This window comes from Eurytemora carolleeae, unplaced genomic scaffold, assembly GCF_000591075.1.
Source record: "Eurytemora carolleeae unplaced genomic scaffold, Eaff_2.0 scaffold85, whole genome shotgun sequence".
NCBI lineage: Eukaryota > Metazoa > Arthropoda > Copepoda > Calanoida > Temoridae > Eurytemora > Eurytemora carolleeae.
In genome coordinates, this window is record NW_019396334.1 from 246,894 (window position 1) to 269,214 (window position 22,321).

At 32.2% G+C, this 22,321-nt stretch overlaps 1 protein-coding gene across 1 annotated transcript; it reads left to right on the forward strand.

The window, feature by feature from the left end:
- The first annotated feature begins 12,697 nt into the window (after positions 1–12,697).
- On the forward strand, positions 12,698–17,360 carry LOC111701148 (uncharacterized). The gene is made up of 5 exons (XM_023472317.1): positions 12,698–12,807; positions 13,387–14,091; positions 14,373–14,461; positions 16,384–16,442; positions 17,085–17,360. The coding sequence occupies exons 1-5, from the start codon at positions 12,720–12,722 to the stop codon at positions 17,308–17,310; spliced, it is 1,167 nt and encodes a 388-aa protein (XP_023328085.1). The 5' UTR covers positions 12,698–12,719; the 3' UTR covers positions 17,311–17,360.
- The last annotated feature ends 4,961 nt before the right edge of the window (positions 17,361–22,321 follow it).

A 22,321-nucleotide genomic window follows, 5' to 3' on the forward strand; every position in this document is an offset into this window, starting at 1 on the left:
TATTAAAGCACTGTTTGCGAAAATGCAAAATAGCAACATATTATTTATATAATAGCAACACGATTTTTTCTAGGGGGGAGGGAGGGGGGTAGAATAAATAATATCCCTCCCCCCCTGGAATTTTACACATGAAATTCGGTCATTTTTATATCAAACCCGTGAAAAGCTGTGTGAGAGAGGAAATGTGTTACCAAATATTCTTTTTTTTACATATTTAAAAATTTTCATTTTAAGTTACAACGCGTGAAAAACAATTTTTGAATCAATCTATTCTTGAAATTATAAATTAAAGGGACTAGAAGATGTCTAGGCTCTTTCAACCTGCGTTACTAATTTTTACAGGGGCGGGAGGCGTCCCCCTCATCCCCCCCTTTGTCTCTTCATCAAGCGCTTTAAAAACTCTACTTTAGGAATCCATGCATCTAAATTATGGCGGCGCATGCCCTTGGTCAGACTGCACGCTGCAGTATTCTACAGACTTTGTGGTTTTCCAGAACTCGTAGAATTCGTAAATTTCAGGGAGCGCAAAACCTACGCAAATTTCTCAACTTTGACCACAACATCTCTGCGTTATGTACGCAGTTTTTAGCAAATATGAATTGATTGGGGAAAGTTTGACCAGACAAGGATAAACATAATTATACAGGGAGATTCAAAAGACGACATACACTTTATTGTTAATTTTTTTTCCTGATTTTTAACATTTTTTCATAAAAGTTTTAGGCATAATAAAAACATACTTCAGAATCATTTTAAAGATTTTTTGCTTGTATTTAAGATTGTTCTTAGTATATAATGTTTATTTGAAATTTGATGAAATTTACTTTTATTCAAAATAAAATTCCATTTATAATGGGACACCCTATACCAACCTTTTGTCTTTTGGGAGAACCACTTGAAACCAAACAGCGTAAAATTTAATTTGTAATAATTTCATAAAGAAACAAATTAAAATCAATTTGTGCAAACCTTCGCGGGTGCAATTATATAAAAGAAGACCGGACAATTATAAAAAAAATATAAAACTAAATCTATCTATCTATCTATCTATCTATCTATCTATCTATCTATCTATCTATCTATCTATCTATCTATCTATCTATCTATCTATCTATCTATCTATCTATCTATCTATCTATCTATCTATCTATCTATCCATCTATCTATCCTGTTTCTATCATATTTCTATATTCCCCTTACGGCAGATATTTTCGTCTTTGAAGCTCTAAAGATAGTTCTTATTAAATAATAATAAATGAAATCTTCAAGGCAAAGTTAGAACAATACCCACAAAGGATGAGACTACAGAGACGATTGTACGGAATTATTACTGTCTGTTTCCTTATATTCACGGTTTCCTGTTGCTGTAAACTTTTTTTTTTATAAAATCAATGAATGAGTGATTGAAAGACTTTATTTAAGACAGAGGATTTTATTTAACTTAGAAGTCTTCATATTTAAAGAGTTTTAAGTCGTCTTTACAATCTCATCCTTTGTGGGTAACTCTGTGTATTGAGCACAATATCATGAAGTGATTATACACAATACATATAATATACAAGGTGTCCCACAAAACATGACAATTGCTGAATAGCTATGAATGTCTTCTTCTATCAGATATTAAAGACTTTTTGCAGTTTATTTCATTAAAAACTTTTACATTTAAAACTATTCACCAACTGTCATGTTTCGTGGGACACCCTGTATTATAATACAAATTGGGGGTTAAAATTGCAAATAAAAATAGGATAGGAAGAGTTGGAAGCAATTAGGATCGGAAGAATGGGAAGCAAATAGGATAGAAAAAAATGGGAAGCAAACAGGAAAGAAAGAATGGGAAACAATTAGGATAGGAAGGATGGTTAGCATATAGAATAGGAAGGATGGGAAGCAAAAAGTATAGGAAGAATTGTAAGCAAATATGATAGGAGGGATTGGAAGCAAATATGATAGAAAGGATGGGAATGGATTAGAAAAGGAAGGATGGGAAGCAAATATGATATAACTAATGAGAATCGAATAGAAAAGAAAAAATGGAATGGAATGGGAAAGGAAGGATGGGAATCGAATAGGATAAGAAAAATGGGAGTCAAATAGCATAGGAAGAATTGGAAGCAAATAGGGTAAAGGAGTGAATGGGAAGAAAAAAGGATAGGAGGGATGGGAAGAAAGTTGGATAAAAAGAGTGGGAAAAATTAGGACCGGATATAATGGGAAAAATAAAGGATAGGAAGGAGAAGGATAGGAAGCAAATAGGATAGGTAGGATTGGCAGCAAAATGATAGGAAGATAATAGGGTAGAAAGGATTGGAGCAAATAGGATGGGAAGGATGGGATTGGAATTGGCAGAGGGGATGGGAAAGATTTGAAGAAGGTAAAGGATGGAAAGAAAAAAGGATATTAAAGGATTGGAAGAAAAAAGGAAAGAAAGGATGGAAATCGAATAGGATAGGAAGAATGGGAATAACATGGAATGAGAGGATGGGAAGCAAAAAGGATAGGAAGAATGGGAAGCAAATAGGATAGAAAGGATGGGGAAGGTTGACAAAGATGGAATTGGANAGAGATATCACTTTAACTTTACAAAGTTTCAATCTAGAATATTAAACTTTTTCCTCTTCTCTCATAAAGCAAAATCATCCAAACTTAAAGGAATGGAATTCAGCTTTTTAAAGAACAATTTCTTAACTTATGTTCAACAGTTTAAAATTCTGTTTCTCCTTTCCCTGTCACCAACATGGCTATCCCATATCATTTGCTATATGTTTCCTTAGATTCATGATTCCCTGCAGCTGTATACTTGTTGGATTAAGGTATTTGCAACATGTCTCCTTAGATTCATGATTCCCTGCAGCTGTATACTTGTTGGATTAAGGTATTTGCTACATGTTTCCTTAGATTCATGATTCCCTGCAGCTGTATACTTGTTGGATTAAGGTTTTGCTACATGTCTCCTTAGATTCATGATTCCCTGCAGCTGTATACTTGTTGGATTGAGGTATTTGCTGCACTTTTCGTCGTCTTTACAGTCTCATCGTTTGTGAGTAGCCCTGTACGACCGATACGTTCTTTTAACAATCCATACTTTTAATTTTCCCACAATATTTAACTGGGTTAGATTGCATAGAAAGTAAAAACCTAGACAACAGAGATTTTAATTTGATATCTGTCATAAGCCGACCACAACCCACAGAGGGAACATAATTACTGAGTCATCAGGTTTTCAGCCAAGAAGAAAACAATATCACAGAGTCAAAAGGTTTAAATCTATAAAAGATACAGAATTACATAGTAAATAGAAACGCCGTAGAGGAAATATGGTTATAGAGTTGTAGCTAAGAGGATACAAAATTACAGAGTTGTCAATTATAGTAGTCACTAGTTATTTTATTTTTAATTAATGTACTTTCTATATATTAATTTAGCTTGTGTGTTTGTATCCAATAAACGTCAAAACGGCTGAACCGATCGGGCCCAAATAAAAGCCTAGTATTGAATTAATACTTAAACCTGTAAACCATTAAACTATATGCCCTCTCTTTTTTTATTTTGCCGAATACATTAATTTATTTATATTAATACAGTAAATAATAGTTATACACAATTATTAATTATAGTAAATGGATCCAGGAATAATCGTTTAATAAAAAAATAAAACTTGTTTGCTTCTGCATCGAAAACTAATATTTTCCCATCCTTTAACTGATTTATAGTTTTATGATTATTTGAATTTATTTATAGAGTGAGAAAGATTATATGCAGTTTCAAGTGCGAATATTCTTCAAAATTTGTAAAATTCGTTGTTTGGAAATTAGTTAAACGCAAAAAAGAATTTCCACTAAACTTAAAACTTTAATATTTCATATTTTTATTCAACTACAAATTAAGCACGAGATAATACAAATAAAAAATCACCATTTACTATGTTGTTTGGATCCGCCTAACCAGAGTTGGTTGTTTTGATTGGCTGGCCCATTATAAGCGAATAAGAATTGTAAATAAATAGATGGATGTACACTGAGTACATTTAAAAAACAATGATGATAAATTACGAATAAGGTAAGGAGGGGAAGAAAAAGTATCAGAGAAAGAGTTGGTACTCAAAGGAAGGGTTGTAACTTCTAGCTTGGGAACCCAGCTATGGCAGGATTTTTCCCAATAAATGTTGATCCACTCAACTTGGAATTCTTAAACCAGACAAAGAACATTCCCGTGGTTCTACCAAGTTCCTCATTTAAAATTTACAAACTAGGGCAAACTATTTTTTGCCTGCAAGAATTACTTTGAATGGGGGAAGGGGTGAAATCAAAATATCTTCCAAGTTTCCTGGAATGATATTGGCTCTAAAAATCAATTACAACAGATAGTTCGTAAAATGCATAATTTTTCTTGGCTGGTATGTAAACAATATAGAAGATATCTTAGTTTAATGGTATCGTTGTGAATCTGAAACGTGACTCAAGTGGAAGGTCATTTGTAACTATTTCTATAGTCACTGAAAGATCAACATCTATAAAAGTAGTCTATAAACTATTCAAGTAAAACATCTCACGGATACTCCCATAAAAACTTTCAAAAAATACTAAAAACTTCTACGACGATTTTCGGTAAAGGTAAATACAGCATGCAGGGCTACCCATAAAGAATAAGACTGTAAAGACGACTTGAAACTTTAAAATAGGACCATCTTAAGGTTAAAAAAGTCTTTTGCTTTGAAAATGGTCTTTAAATGGGTAAGAAAAATTATTTGGCAAGGAAAAGAAAGAAGTTTATAATTTTATCCTTTGTGTATATAGCTCATAAGTCCTAAAGTACGCATATTTCACCTTCATGTACCATGTGCATTGTATATTTATATATATAAAGTAGTAATCTCTGTTTTTTGTATGTCCGATCATAACTCAGGAAGCCATTAACCGATTTGCCTCAAGTTTTGGTTGGGGGGGGAACGTGGTTTACAGGAACACCTGGGTTCCTGCGTTAGTATAATATACTAGCTTGGACCAAGTCATAGTTAGTCCCACCGATTACACGTCCCTTGTCGTAAATTACGATTTTAACTATTTATCCCGATAAATGTCGACACACTCAACTTAAAATCTCAAGTTAAGAACATTCCCGTGGCTCCCCCGAATTCCCCCATCACAATTTGAGGCAAATCGATGTAGAGGTTCCAGAGTTATGATCGGAAAAACAAACAGACAGACATGTAATAAAACTCGCACATGATCATAACTGGTTTATCTTCTATGTACATTGTACATCTATGTTCGTAATATGTTATATGTATCCTAACTACGTTAATTAAATTTCTGAACGAACCTTTCTGTCCATAACATATACTATAAACCCCATCATTAATTTAAATATAGATGAGTTGGACATGAACCTTTCTTTATTGCGTTTAGACACGTATTATTTCTCCTGTAGAGAGCATAGAGTCTGCTCGAGTTGTATCTGTACGATAATACTAAGAATTACAGAGAGTGCTATATCTGGATTGATACAGGATAAGGTACTATTGTAGAACATTGAGTTCTAGAGCGAGTTGTATCTCGATTGATAGATACTGACGTATACAGAGGTTGTATCTCGATTGATAGCTACTGACAAATACAGAGGCTGTATCTGGATTGATAGATACTGATGAGTACAGAGGTTGTATCTGGATTGATGGATACTGACGAATACAGGGGTTGAATCTGGATTGATAGATACTGATGAGTACAGAGGTTGTATCTCGATTGAGATAATGATGAGTACAGAGGTTGTATCTCGATTGATAGATAATGATGAGTACAGAGGTTGTATCTGGATTGATAGATAATGATGAATACAAAAGTTGTATCTTGATTGATAGATACTGACGAATACAGAGGTTGTATCTCGATTGATAGATAATGACGAATACAGAGGTTGTATCTGGATTGATAGATACTGATGAGTACAGAGGTTGTATCCATGGATTAATAGATACTGACGAATATAGAAGTTGGATTATTAGATAATGATGAGTACCGAAGTTGTATCTGGATTGACACTGACTTAAAACAACTTATTGCAGTAAGGCACTTGTAACTGACAGACAAACAGAGATTACAACTTTATATATACAGGATTACCCACAATGGATGAGACTGTAAAGACGACCCAAAACTCTAAACTTTGTATTTTGATGGTTTATGGAATGATTAAGCACAGATATAATCCAGTTTTGGCCAACAAGGAGCCCTGAATCTAAGAAAATGGACTTAGCAAGTTCCGTACAGTTGTCTATAAAGTTTCATCCTTTGTGACTAACCCTGTATATATAAAGTTGTAATCTCTGTTTGTCTGCCTATAACCAATGTCTATAACAAATGCCTGTAACAAATGTCTGTAACAAATGCCTGTAACAAATGCCTGTAACAAATGGTAACAAATGCCTGTAACAAATGCCTGTAACAAATGCCTGTAACAAATGCCTGTAACAAATGCCTGTAACAAATGCCTGTAACAAATGCCTGTAACAAATGCCTGTAACAAATGTCTGTAACAAATGTCTGTAACAAATGCCTGTAACAAATGCCTGTAACAAATGGCTGTAACAAAAGCCTGTAACAAATGCCTGTAACAAATGCCTGTAACAAATGTCTGCAACAAATGGCATATTGTAAGTTTTCTCCGCGCGTTTTCTGATGATTCCATGCATATCGGGGCAATACGCCGCCTTTACCGGTCGGACACTTTTAGCGGAGCTGGGTTAGTGCGTATGTGTGTAGAGGGGGGGGGGAGCTGGGTTTGTGCGTATGTGTGTTGAGGGGGGGGGGATGCAGTGAGAAAATATCGAAATTGCGAATTCATTTAGTTCAGTTCTTTGCTGCATTCAAACTGTTACAGTGATATTTTTCTTACTTGGTGGGGATTTCTTAGAAGACTCCGCCCCCCACCTTCCCATCATTCAACCCCGCCCCTTCCCCTTCTTCAACCCCGCCCGCCCCTTCCCCTCCTTAATTCCTAATTAATTTACACATAAAAGTAAAGGAGTCTTTTTCCACAAACTCTGATCTTATAATCTTTTTTTGCAACCTGATGTCCTCTATACCTTTGATGTTTTAAAGAATTATTAGACTTTTTTTCTAAAAGGAAAAAATAAAAATAAAACCAGTTTTTCTTTGGAATTTTCAATATTGATCAAAATAAGAATAGATCTGATCTTATATTAATTTTTTATTTTTTTGACGGAATTGAGTCTTTGCCACAGATTAAAATTTTCTTTTGCCTATATCTTGGCAACCTAATATTGTAGACCTTTAACATTTTAAACTGAGAATATTTGATATTGCAGATTTTGTTGTTTAAAATATCTAAGGTCTACAAGTTTACACCATTTAGATGCAAAGAGTTTGTGTCTGAGACTAAATTCTTTTCACGCGGTCTCGACTGAATGTTTTATCTCCAGTAATATAATATTATTATAAATATGATATTTTAAAAAATCTTATTTAATTTATTTCTAGATTTAGTATGAGAGATGAGAAGGATTTTACGCCGTTTACATTTAGAAAAAAAGCAACAGGAAAACACTTATTATATTTTAGGATATTACCTGCACTTTTTTTCGCCCGTTTATATATTTTTACTAGCTTGGGAACCCAGCTTTCCCTGGAGATTTCCTTCACAAGTCAATCCACTCAGCTTCTAATTTAGAACATTCTCATTGTTTTACCGAGTTCCCAAATCAAAATTTGAGACAATTCGGTTCGGGTTCATGCGTTTTGATCTGACATTTAGTATTATTTCTCTTTTGAGTTAAAACTTAAACTTTTGAAATTGAAATAAATGTAATTCTGGAGATCAGATAAAACAATTATGTGTTTTCTGTCATATTCAGTTTGAAACATTTAAACATTTTATCTTTATTTCAGCTTCCTAATAGTAGAGAGGGAATATAAATGGAAGTAAAATAAAAGAAATAAGTAACCATAAATTAAAAAGCTAAACGAACCTTAATCACAAAAATTCTTTGACAAAAAATCTACTATTGGAACCTTTGGAAATTAACCATTTAAAGCCAACAAACTCTCAAGCTAGAAGACTTAATTTAAACTTGGGATGGTCATTATATGAGAGGTTACAGACGTCTTTACAGTCTCATTCTTTGTGTGTAACCCTGTACGTTTAAAACACTGAAAAAACGACGCAGAACTATAGTCTTGACTATAAAGGAAGACATTTGATCAGGGGGCGGAAACGTCATCTATGTGTGTCTGTACCAAAAGAGTGTGTGTAAGTAATACCGAACCGCGCAAAGGCGTGTACTTTAGGTATATTCAGTACATAAGAATCTCGGTATTTGTACAGTCTAGGAGAGTACATTTGTTTATTGTTATTTGATTACTTAAAAATAAGTTTATTATACATGTAATATATTATTTACATATTTAAGTCAACACTATAAGCAAATTTTCATGCAAAGAATATAATTTGATTAAAGTTTACAATAAACTACTTGTTATTCAAGCTTAATTATAATTGACAACATTGTTCTGCAATTTCCTTTACTGTAGTCATGTTGTGTGTCTGTACGTAAAGAGTGTGTGTGTAAGGAATAGCAAACTCATCTAAAAAACAGTGCAACTGGCTTTCTCGTACCAGAGCAGCGCCATTTCCTTTCCCTTTATTCCTATTCCCTGCATTTAATATTGTCGCTTAATAAACGCGTATTAAAGATTCAGTTTAAGCCAGAAATACTGGAATATCTATATATAAATTTGGCTTGTTTGTCTGTCTGTTTGTTTGTCTGTTTGTTTGTTTGTATCCAATAAACGTCAAAACGGCTGAACCGATCGAAGACACAGCAATTGTTTAGTGTAAAACTTAATAAGTGATTTTGATAAGTTAATAGTTAAACTATTGATTTTTAACTTCATAAAATACAAAAAGTATTGCAATAATGTCGTCTTCCTAAATTTTGTAAAAAAAGTCGTCTTCCCATTCCACAGGTTTCTAATTATCACTGTAATCTAAAAAAGACCAATCTCAAAACATATCGAAGTTTTTTATAGTCATTTTGTCCGGACATTTTTTTTGTATTTAAGGCCAGAATTTTACATTGCAGAGAGTAAAAAATAAATATATAAAAATTAACTATAACATTTTCATCGTGCTCTTTCATACTTGACAATTGGAGGAGGGGGGGGGGTGATCTTCAAGTTCTTATATATATATAGTTATTAAAGGTTTGATTAATTATTTCCTCCCATTTTCACATTTTACCTATTTATCAGTTCTACATTAAACTCTCACAGATAAAAGGATGTCACAAAAAAATCATAAATATATATTTATTAAAATTCAACCTTTGGCTGTACATATTTAATCATTAATGTATTCATTGATTTTGAAATCATATTTTTTATTTTTGGGACACCCTGTGCAAAAAGTAAATGACCCGTTGTAATTGAATCAATTTATTGAAGTACGTAATAATAGCTTTTATACAATATACACCAGATAGAAATTGACACAAAATAGACAATTTTTCAAATCCAATATAAAAGTAAAAACAATTTCTATTTCATTTTAAATTTATCAAATTTTGGATATATTTCTTGTTATGTTTTGTAAACGAAATAGTATAATTATGAAGGAAAGGGGGGGGGGGGTCAGTAAAGCAAAAATGAATTGAATTATTATCCATATTATTATTAAATCATGAATATTTTTTTCCAAACCGTTGAGAACAAAAACAAAAATAAGTTTGAAATGAAAAGGATATATTTACGTTACTGATCCAGTCGTAGCTGAGCAATCGATTAATCAACATCAGGAAACCTTCAACAAAATACAAAAAAGCCGAATTTATTTGCTACTTAAATTTATTCTTTAATGTTTTGAAATATTTTTTGAAGATTGAATTTGAACAGGATTATAATCCGAATCATGTACATCCAACACAAAGGTTTGTATATAATATTGTATCTAAAATAAAAACTATTTTATAATTTAAAATTGAATCAATTAGGAGTTTGTAAAAAATTTAAAAATTGACCATAGCTATTAAGAAAAACTTATTCATCCTAAAGTTCAAAAAGTCACTCAAAATTTTTTAGAGCTTACCATTAACTAATTCAAAAATTTTGAGCTCGGAATTCTCATATTATTTTTAAACTAAAATATTTTTAAGTAAGACAAGAAAACGTTTTTGTAGAAAATATATTCAAAGATAGTTAATTTCACAGTAATTGTACAATCAAATCTATCTTTTTGAATATTTTTAATAAACTTTTATTAATATTTTTTTCTTTTGAAATAAAATATGAAGTTATGTATTTGATAAAAGCAACGAAGATAATCTTAAATATTGTTATCTTGTTTTTAGAAACTATTATTACTTAATAATCTTGTCAATTATCTTATTTCGTCAAAATTCAGAACATTTTCTGAATTTTTGTTGATACCTGGAATTACACACAATTACATAAGTATAAAAAATTTCAAAAATGTTGCTCTCTTTTCTAAAGAATTTCGCAAATTTTTATATTTTTTTTAAAAATTGAATTTGGAAAAGATTTTATCTAATTCTCCAAAGTTGTCATTTGTCTTCATTTTTAGGGACCGTGCTACTGTGCTAAAACATCTCAAAACACAGAATTTTCAGGAACATCATTTATATTGAATCAGGATCAAGATCAGGATCAAGATCAGGATCAAGATCAGGATCAAGATCAGGATCAAGATCAGGATCAAGATCAGGATCAAGATCAGGATCAAGGTCAGGATCAAGATCAGGATCAAGATCAGGATCAAGATTATTATTTCAAAATTACTTAAGTTTTTCTAAAATTTAGCATTTTACAGTAAAAAAAAACATATGATCTACTAATGGTATGTTGCTTATATTTACTAACCTCCCGTTTCGCCTTTCTAGCCAGCTGGGGTACAGGGTGTCCCACAAAACATGACAGTTGATGTGTTTGAAATTCGGTAGCTATCTAATATCTAAGAATATTATGTACAAAGCTAAACCTCCTGCAATTCTTGACATACGTTTTGGCTGTCACATTCAGCCAAGGTTATGATGCAAGGAAAGTTAATTGCAGTCGCGTATACTCAAGGATACCATGGGGAAGGAATTGGTCATTGCTATATCTTTGCATGGATTACGCTAACAGACCCTTTTAGATTGATTTTCAAATGTAAAGTTTATTGAAACACTCTATATATGTATATTAACTAGGCCAGGTGTTGAAAAACTCCTACTTTACCCTACCCCCTCACCCCCCCCCCGGACAATTAAAAAAACCACAGAAAATAAGAATTTCACAGCCTTTATAATATTAGATATATATAAGAAGTTGATAAATAGATATTTTTATAAACTAACATTACGTGATACTATTCTAACAAAAATTACACCACTGTCATGAAAACCCCTACGAAAGAATTTTAATATCTCATTCATTCTTGATCAGAGCTGGGAACTTTAATGGGATATCCTTAATCCCTATCGGTTAATTAATCTGAAGATTAATAATATGAGGAGAACAAGCATTATTTTATCTGAAGATTAAGAAAAAAAGGAGATCAAGCATTCCCGCTATCCACCATTTAAAAGTTCCCAGCTCTGATCAAGCTTCATGGATAAACATTGTGAATCGGATATGCTTTTCCATAAATGAATGGTCACCTGAACATTTGAAGGTCGTCTTTGTTTTAGTTTAATGAAAAAATTACATTTTTAGTTATTTTTTTTTGCTAAATTTGTTTTCTCTTTCCTTTTCACAGTGTAGAATATGTGAGTAGTAGAGATGGGCGTAGTCTTTTTGAAAGAACAAAATTTTTCGTTAAAAAGGAGGTCGTTCAGAAAAAAACAAACGATGGACTAACGAATAGATTATCGTTTTTTAAAAGTAATGAACCAAAACAAACGAAAAAAATTTAAAACCATTTTAACGAACTTTGAAAAACGATATTTTTTTATTGTACGAACTATTTTATTAAACGAACAGTTCTACTGAATAAAAAAATTTTACTGAACAAAGAATTTTACTGAACAATCGTTCAGTGAGAAAACGAACGAAATAAATGGAAAAAGAACAAAAATTTTGAGAACGAACGAAATAAATGTTTTTGAACGATTAAAAAAACCACAGAAATGAGTCGTTTACGAACGATGAAAGAACTAAATAAAAAAAGTAGAACGTATCCAAGTCTACTGAGTCAAGTTTTAACATATGGTTTACGAGGAAAACTAATTATAAAATTACTTTTACCTCACACCTTGTAATTGTATAGAGTTTACACAGATGGGTCCAATTATATCCCGGGANTGCAGGAACCCATGAATATTAGAACAAACAGACACTATAGTTGCAGGAACTCATGAATATAAGAACAAACATACACTTGAGTTACAGGAACTCATGAATATTAGAACAAACAGACACTATAGTTGCAGGAACTCATGAATTTAAGAACAAACAGACACGATAGTTGCAGGAACTCATGAATATAAGAACAAGCAAACATTATAAATTCAAGGAAGTCTTTTCAAGATAAAATTCTGTATTTAGTCTCATTTCTTCATTTATATAATTTATAAAACTAACTTTTTGGTTTGAATAAAAGAAAACATGAGTGCCATTTTACTTATTTACGTAAAATCTTCCATTAGAAAGAGGAGGAGGGGTGGGGGAGGGGGAGGCGGATTCTTAATTTTTGAAAATCGAGATACGATGACGAACCCATGGATCCAGGTCACAGACTATTCTGATGCATTCCTAGGCTGGTCAACTCAGTCTGACTTCCAAACCTCTGTTCCAGGTACATTTGGTTGGTTCGTTTTTGGTTGTTTTTTTGCCTATAATTTTAGGGTCAACCTTTAGCATAATGTAATAAAAGCAATTATTATTTAAAGTTTAATTCTCAATATTTGATCTTCTTACAATATGCAAAATTTGGACCCAGACAAAAAATATAGGCAAAAACGATTCAAAAATGATTTTACAACGATCTAAAAGACTTAAAACGAATACTTTTTAATGATAGTTTTCAGATAAAAATATTTCTCGGTTTTACAAAAGCAAATTTTAATTTAAACCAATTTAGAAATTTTAAAAGTTTTATAAAGGTATTAAACAAACGAATTAAACCGATTAACAACACTAGTCCTAGGTATAAAAGGTCAACTGATAAATCTAAACTAAGGTTGGTTTGACCGACTTTACTGAGTATGGGATCCACCTCATTATTGATAGTTCTAGACAAATAATTTTATCAAGCTGACATTTTCTTTTCCAATTTGATTCTATTCACAATTTAAAACTTTGCAAGAAAACACTTTCATTGGTAGCGTAAAGTTTTGTAAGAAGAAATAAGTTTTGATGTAAACTTTCTTTTCAGATGACATCTCATCTTCTGAATCTAAAGAATCATTTTCATATCTGAAGGATCCGTCCAATACTGGAAGTGGATACGATTCAAAAGACTTCCCCTTTGGATTTCATGGCGTCAAAGCGACTGATCCAAAGACTCCAAGACACGAAAAAGATCATTTTGATTATTTAAATCCAACAGATTTCAGTTTTGGACCATCCAAGGACGCTTACTTTGATACTTCTCAAAAATGGAACTTTTTCCATGGTTTGAAGGACTCCTCCTACCAGCATACTCCTAGTAGATTTAGGGACTCCTCCTTCCAACATACTCCTAGTAGATTTAGGGACTCCTCCTTCCAGCATACTCCTAGTAGATTTGAGGACTCCTCCTACCAACATACTCCTAGTAGATTTAGGGACTCCTCCTACCAACATACTCCTAGTAGATTTGAGGACTTCTTTTCTACTCAAAGTCTCAACAGTAAAGTGCAATCAAATCGTCCCATCAACAGAAACTTTTACAAAAACTCAAAACATGGAGTTCACCGACTTTCTCCAAATCAGAATAGATATTTGGATATGGAGCCTTCTTCTTCAAACATACATTCTAAACCTTTCAACGCACAAAAAGAACCTTCTAGAACCTTGACCCGATCATACCAGAATTCTAGGAACAACTTGGAAGGCTATTTAAACACCATTGGGCCTGATACTGATTATGTGGATCTAGGAATGGATCGTTTTCACTTTTCTGAAAAACGAAAAAATCTTTTTGAAACGATAGTTTTGGAAAAGGATCGTTTTACAAAATTAAAAACAGAAGTTTTCATTTTTTTTCGTTGTTTTGCTAGCAAAGGTCGTTTTTTAATTTTTACGATCGTTAATTACGACTCTTTGGTTAGGACTGCTAACAACCACTCTTTTTCTCTAAAAACGAATGTCAGTTAGTTTTGAAAAATCAGAAACGAAACGAAAAAGGATGGTTTTTTAAAACGATTAACAACCTTCTAGTGAACCCCTATGATACCTCTATGAGCCCGTCAGGAAGATGGGAGGAGAAATGGGAAGAACCAGAATATGAACGTCCGTGGAAACCTCAGGAATTCAATAATAAAAAAATACCATTTAAGAGAATGGTATTTCGATACACAAGGGTACATCTTAAAGGAACTGTAAAGGAAAAATGAAGGGGAGGGGGGTATAGGCTGAACCCTGAGCATTTCAGGAGTTGATTGAAACATATAAGAGTTCTATCTGATGTTCCAGTCTCGAGAAATTGATATAAAACTTATTACCTTATTCATGATTTATCATCATTGTTCTGTTTAAAATGTACACTGTACAGTGTACATCCATCTGTTTATTTACAATTCTTATTCGCTTATAATGGGCCAGCCAATCAAAACAACCAACCCTGGTTAGGCGGGTTCAAACTACATAGTAAATTGTGGTTTATTATTTGTATTATCTCTTGCTTTGTAGTTGAATAAAAATATGAATATGAACTGTGTCAAAATTATACCAAAACTTATATATGTAAGATTTGGTAAAAGATTCTTGCTTCAGAAACAATAGGAAAAATAAGAGAAATCTAAAATTACAACAAGAGTGATTTTCATTGGTCATTATATACATACTTGCTAAAATAATAAAAGATCTTTTGCAAATATAAGTTTTCGAACTTTATATATTTCTTATGAGAAGAAAGCTTTACTTTTTTTGTGGGACACATTTATTGTATTTTGGTGATGTTTATGTTTCATTTCTTATATCAACACTGATACATACATTTTCATGCATTACTGACCTTTTATGTTTTTCACATTTGACATATTTTTTTACTAAAACATATTTAGTGCGTCAATTTTTATATAAATTTTTCACATACAACCCTTTCTTAAGATGAAAAAGTTCACTTGTTTCTTGCTCCCCTTTTATTTCAAAACCTTTTTTGCCGATACAACTATTTAATTACATTTACACTATTGCAAACTTTAAAACAAGTTCCAACACATGTTGAAGAGTTCAGGTTAAACTTTACTTTCAAACTTTAAAAACCAAGTGTGCAAAATATTTTTGCTTCAAGTTTAAATTGCTCATTCGATCAAAGTTGTCTGCTGGAAACTTTAATATTCTCTTCAGACTCGTTGTTAGAGTTGCATCGAATTGATTCATACCGAACAATATTTTATTCCTGCTGAAGGGGGGGGGGTGCGTAGAACCACCCCTTGAATTTTCTATAAAACGCAACCCCTTGGCTTATTTAGACTAGCTTTCATTTTACATAAAACTAAATCTTTGTTTCGTCTGTTGTTAAATTTTACCACTTTTTGAAAAGTCCAGACAAAAGGAAGCAGATTGAGCGAGTTTTCTAAGAAATTTTGCAAGGATCTCCGCACGCACTTTTTTCTGCACGGGGAATTTTCATGATTTCGATTTTTTCTTGATTCCTAAATTTAACGCACACGTGCAGAGATATGTTAAAACACTTTAAAGATTTACCCAAAGTGAGATCGTACTTCTATTTAAAAAAAAATATTTTAGATACAAATCTGACGTGTCTTCAATAATAACGCCTTATTCCGAAAAGCTTTATAAACAAAGTTAAATTGATTTGTTTTTATACTTTTTGTGCGTAAAATCAAAACTACAGGGGCCACAAATTCACAAAGCCGTACCAGCAATCTTACCTTTCTCTTATCTCTTTAGATTTGAGGGATTGATTCGGGGACTGAGCTGGAACCTCTTGTTTTGTTGATATCAAGATCAATGCTTGAGGCAATCAATTAGAGTGTCGGTTAAAGAAACCAATCAGCCAATCAGAAACCAGGAAATTTCGCGCAATCAATGAGAGATCTCTCAATTGTCGGAACCCAGTAGGGATATTCAAAAAGAAAGAAAATCAAAAGTGTTCAAAAGGGGATATCGAGATAAATCTGATCACATTTTCGAAATTAAATGTATTCGGAAAAGCCTATACCTTGCGTAATCAGAATTTATGGTTATTATTGAATAAATATAGTATGAGCCGAGTTACCATGGCCAAGGGTATAATATCCTACAACCAGAATATGTTATCAGGTAACCTATAGAGATACTGTCAAGGAATTTTAAGTAACCCCCATTCAAAGATTTACTTGTCTGATTCACAACGGTACGCTATATAACCCACAGTCTGGTCGAGAGTGAGCCATTACCTTATTTTTAGCTTTGGAAGATTTTTTAGAAACGAAATTTTTTTTCTTAGATTTTTCATAGTCAAGGGACAATGTAAATACAGTGCTCCCTATGTACATTGCTACGACGAAACTAAAAAAATAAGCATTACACATGAAGAGTACTTCCTTTATTTTTTAAGAACTATAAATTCAACTTTTTCCTCTGTGGAAACCTTTCTGTCCATTTAAAAGTTTCCACTAACAGTACTTTTGTTGAATGAAAATGCTCGAGTGAATTGTAAAAAATACCCGAAAAACATTTTAAATATAAGATATTTCATTGACAGAGAAAATTTTTCATAGATTAGGGAAAATATTAGGATGAAAAGAAAAGAAAGCAAATATCATTTGTAAAAAAAATCTTCTCTGGCTTTGGAAAATCTTCAGGAATTTCCTAGTATCCGATTTTTGGACAATAGCATTCGGCTAACTAACTGTATTTAAATTATTTCCAAAAGTGTAAATTTCTGAAAATATTTCGATAATATTTAATTTTTTGTTTTAGTCCGACTGTCGATCCTTACGCAATGCTAGCGCTTCTTGGCTTCCTAGTATTCCTCTTCTATATAATCTACAGCTTTCTCAACAATACTGGCGCCGCAGGGCGAAGTTTCCCGCCAAAATACAGAACACTCAATCAATCAAATGAAGACGACTTGGCACCACAGATTCATTTAACTTTGCTGAATTCCATTCAAAAGTATGATATGCTAAACAATATTCCTACCTAATTGAATTACGCTTATCTATCTATTTATTTAATAAAAATGCTAAAATTCAAGAGTTTTCTTAAAGCAACCAATTTGAACTTGTGAGTTTTTAATTCCTATTTGTTACTCAATTTACACGAAAAAGGGGGTTATATATGTCGATTGAAGAAAACCAATGTTTGTCCTCACAAACCAAACAAAAATCCATTATTTGTGTTAAGATTATTGTTTGATGTCCCTGGTTCATTCTCATTAATGAATTTTCTTCCTAAAATATTTAATTAGAGATCTCCTTTGTTCCTACAGGCTTTGTTGTTTTAATAAAGATTACTAGTTGAATAGTAATGCATTTACAAATTCTAAAGAATCTTAAATCCAACACGGACACTATAGTTGCAGGAACTCATGAATATTAGAACAAACAGACACTATAGTTGCAGGAACTCATGAATATAAGAACAAACATACACTAGAGTTGCAGGAACTCATGAATATTTTATATTATTATATTTTATTTTTACCAATTTGGGATCTTTTTTTAGCTTGATAGCTTGCCTTTGAATTATCATTATTATTATTTTTTCTTTATTTTGCTGTTTTGATACCATAATAAAACCCCCTTTATTTTTTGCGCTCTGCAAAACATTTTGCTCAATTAACTTGCTTTTCTTTTCTAATTGGTAATTGGTATCAATAGGATATATACTTCTTACTTAGTTCTGCTAGGAAGCAAAAAAATAATTATTTGACAGAAAATTTTGTATCTGTGGAACTTAAGGGACTGTAAGCGTATTTTTCAAGCAAAGATGATAATTCCTGATTTACAACGGTACCCAGCAATGTCTGATCAATCTGGTATCAATGTTTATAATTTCATAAACTGATTATTTTAAATTGTGGTGTCTCTTAAAAAATGACTTGAGCAATTTTACTGCAGGAAAAAATAAAGGGGAAATATTAGAATTAGACACTTTTAAACAAAAAAAAAATACTAAATCTTCTACATTATTGATTAGATATAGGTATATATGGTACCATTGTGAATCGGACATTGCCATTTGAGCAAGGAGAGTTACTTTAAACTACGACTTCAGTCCCTTCAAGTAGATTTGTAGTGAAACCAATTGTTTTAAAGGATAAACTCATTATATTCCTCGAGTTTCTTAAAATCTTTTTTCTTTTCTGTGCTGTAAGAAATTAATCTAGGTCGGATATTGGACAGCAGGGCTTATTCTCCACTCATTCTTCTAGTCAGGGGGGTCTCTTAAACTCTTTTAACTTGATATGTTTAAAACTTAATTATTTCTGTTCTTAAAGTTTTAATTCATTTTAAAAGAAATTTAGAATTATTTTATTCTTCTTTTAAAAAATATATATTTTCATGATTTGTGTTATTCTCATTCCCTAAATCTAAGATCCCCCCCCCCCTCCCATTACATACATGGTTACCTACAAAGGATGAGACTGTAAAGACGACTTGAAACTCTAAATTTTACGATTTTAAGTTTAAATTAAGTGTTCTTCCTTGAATGTGGTCTTTATATGACTTATTTACTAATTTTGCAAAGAAAAGATGGAAAGGGCCTTTATTTCAGAAAACGAGGAATTATTGTGAAAAAGAAAAGAGTGGAAAATTATTCCATTAGAACAATAATTGTTTTTAAAATAAATATAAATATTCTGTGAAGTGTAACAAAGCAATGAATAAAATATAAGATGAACCATGGAGCACAGATAACAGAGATTGAACAAGAGAAATTTTCCAATTTTGTAATTGTAAAGGTTGTACCTTTAAACATTGGAATTTAGGGACGACATTAAAAGTCGTCTTCGATTATTAACATTGAATCTGGGATAAATTGGAGAAAATGTGATAGTGACTACCAGTAGCAGTATATAAATGTGATTGTGACTACCAGTTGCAGTATATAAATGTGATAGTGACTACCAGTAGCAGTATATAAATGTGATAGTGACTACCAGTAGCAGTATATAAATGTGATTGTGACTACCAGTGGCAGTATATAAATGTGATTGTGACTCAGTGACAGTATATAAATGTGATTGTGACTACCAGTGGCAGTAAATAATGTGATTGTGACTACCAGTGGCAGTAATTACTATATTTTAAAGGGTCCAAAATGGTGGATAGCCGTCGTTGTAAAAATGATAAAAGTTATTCAAAATTAGATAGTTTTGGTTACATTCATTTAATGAAATAAAAAATGTGTTTTAAATTACATAAATGGCATGCAGACCACTAACTAGCTACCAATAGATTCAGAGATACCCATAAAACGGTAGAATATGACGACGCCATTCTCCTAATTCTTTATATGTGGTTATAAAGCAAATAACTTTACAAGCAGTTTAGTGAAACTGAACTGCCTTAGTAAACAACCATATTCCTATATTTCATGTTTATTGGAATATTTTTATAATAAAGCTCTTCGCTGATATTTGTATATTTATGTGTTAGCCATAGCTGGCCAAACGGCCTCTCCAAATTGGCAAAATTTTTTTAGGAAACCCATGGGTACCCTGAGGGTCAAATTTTTTTAGAACATTTTTTTTAATTCCACGGACAACGCAGGGCACTTCTACTAATGATTCATAAATTTGAATTCTAAAAGTCGTCTTCCTATATTGTAGAGTTTTATTTGTGTTCCTGTATCTATATAATCTGTGTTCAGAGGCTGCTCCCTCCTTGGGATCCCCTGGGAGATCTCCCAGGGGAGCAGGGTACAATACCAAAACTTTCTCCGGGATATAGTAAATGCGGGGAAAAGGTTGAGATGGGTGGATTGNGTTGTTTTTTATATATAAAGTTGTTATCTCTGTTTGGGCGTCTGTCTGTTTGTTTGCACGATCATAACTCAGGAACCCGTAGACCGATTTGCCTAATATTTTTATTGGTGAACTCGGGAGACCATCGGCAATGTTTTTAGATTTGTTTTAAGATTATAAAATGAGTGGGTCGACTTTAAAACCGAAAATTTAGTTTCCCGGTAAAATTGTTCAAGTGCGGGTAAACGGCGGGAGGTACTTTTTGTAACCATGGAAGCGCTGGGTTCCCAAGGTGGTTTACTTATAATTTTTGCAGAAAAAATTGTATCCTGTAGATTCGTAAAGCATTCGTAAATACGCTACAATACATCTTTAAATAGTTGTTGATCAATTCTTCATACATCTATATCCATAAATGCAAAAATCCTTACATGTCTTATCAACTTTGCCTTGAAACCAAGTTATGAACAGTCCACTGGTCCAAGAATCAAAATTTGAGTCAAATCGGTCCAAGGGTTGATGAGTTATGATCTGACATTCAGGGTGTCCCGCATCTAGATCTCGTTTATAGCTCTAAATTGACATTTAAAGATTAATCAGAAAAAAAATGATTCAGTTTAAAAATTCTATAGGGCTCATATACAAATTTTCTTGCAGAAAAAACAGGATTTTCGAGTTTTCTGTGAGTATTTTGGCATTCAAGCTGGAGATAATCCAAAATGATATGGGTTCTTTACAAACAGACGGACAGACAACCATAGATGACTACTTTATTGAACATTAACAATTAACACAAAAACATGTATTTTCTAATTTCGATATTTTTCTTCTACACCCTGTAAACAATACCATTCTTGTTTAGGAAAATGTGATTAACGTTTTTGCAGAATTTGAAATAATATGTCTATAACTAACGTCGATGATAGTATACCTAAATTTTAGCCTACGGCACCCACTAATCTGTTTGAGCCCTGCGGATAGACAAACCTACGTTTAACTACGGGATTTCAAAAGAATTCACTAAAAATACAAAAAATCTAATCTATCATTTTGCATTATACAATTTCATGGCTAAATGCGCAAAAATCAGAAATGATTGATTGGTTTTATTCTTAAATGCAAAGTAGAAAATTGCATAATATTTTGCAAGAAAATTGGCGGAAATGACTAATAATCCTCGCGTCTAAAAAGGTGAAATATTTATTAATATTATCACAAATGTTATGAGATTTGATTGAACATTGTAATATAATTATATGTTAACAACGTAATAGAACTTTTTGCACGTTTTATTAAGTTTCTTTATCAAATTCCTGATTCACGTTTAATTATTTTTCTCACGTTTTTAACAATCACATATTAGAGAAGATTTGATGACCAAATTGTCATTAAATCTTTGCACCCTGATAACCTAGACCTTAGATTTTATTTAATTTCATTTAGGAAAGGTTCTACCTTAAGATGGAATTTTTAAAACGCCTCAAGGAATTTTTAGGGCTTTTTCTTTTTTCTTTAGTCTTTTTTTTGTTTAACATTATTTAATTTATTTAATATGAATATCTTATGAGTCAAGGAGCTCCAACTGATAAACCTAGAAAACGTTTTAATCCCCGTCAACAGTTTCTTGAAATGATTAATTTCAAGATTTTGTCTTCATCGTTTTGATATTTTTCTTAAAAGTTTCTGCTTGAGAATGTTAGGATTTTCCATTAAGGAATTGTTAACATCATTCGATAAGCGACCCTTTCACATCGGAATTCTGCAATCCTTACCCTGACAATCAATTTTCAATAGAAAAAAAGAGGATATCCATAATTCTTGCTCATACAAATTAGGTTTAAATGGCACCGGTACACATAGATTCAGCATGCTTATAAAAACTTTCAACAATTTTTAAGACAGGGTCGACTTTGAAGTGTCGCAAAGCCTTGGGCTTAGATTTTACTGCTCTAACTCACGTATGCTTTTCTGTTTGTCCTTAACTTTAAAGCACTTGTTTTTAGCTTTGGGTTTTAAGAAGTAATTGGAAAAATTCTCAACGTTTTTGCTTAAGAGCTTGAAACCTTTATATCACGGTTGGTATGTGAATTGGACATACGCCATCATTTGAGGTTCTCTTACAATGTTGTCTTCCAGTCCCTTCAAAGATTGCACCTCCATATTGTCGCTGGCCAGACATTGGAGAAAATGAAACAGATTGATGTGATTACCAGAAAAATGAAAAAGAAAATTCACGATACAATAT

What these genes read in the sequence shown, in the direction of transcription:
- LOC111701148 (XM_023472317.1), top strand. Translation starts at nt 12,720, where the DNA reads ATGACGAACCCATGGATCCAGGTCACAGACTATTCTGATGCATTCCTA. An exon ending in CTTCCAAACCTCTGTTCCAG is followed by an intron (nt 12,808 to 13,386) that starts GTACATTTGGTT and finishes CTTTCTTTTCAG; the next exon opens with ATGACATCTCATCTTCTGAA. An exon ending in AACGTCCGTGGAAACCTCAG is followed by an intron (nt 14,462 to 16,383) that starts GAATTCAATAAT and finishes GAATAAATATAG; the next exon opens with TATGAGCCGAGTTACCATGG.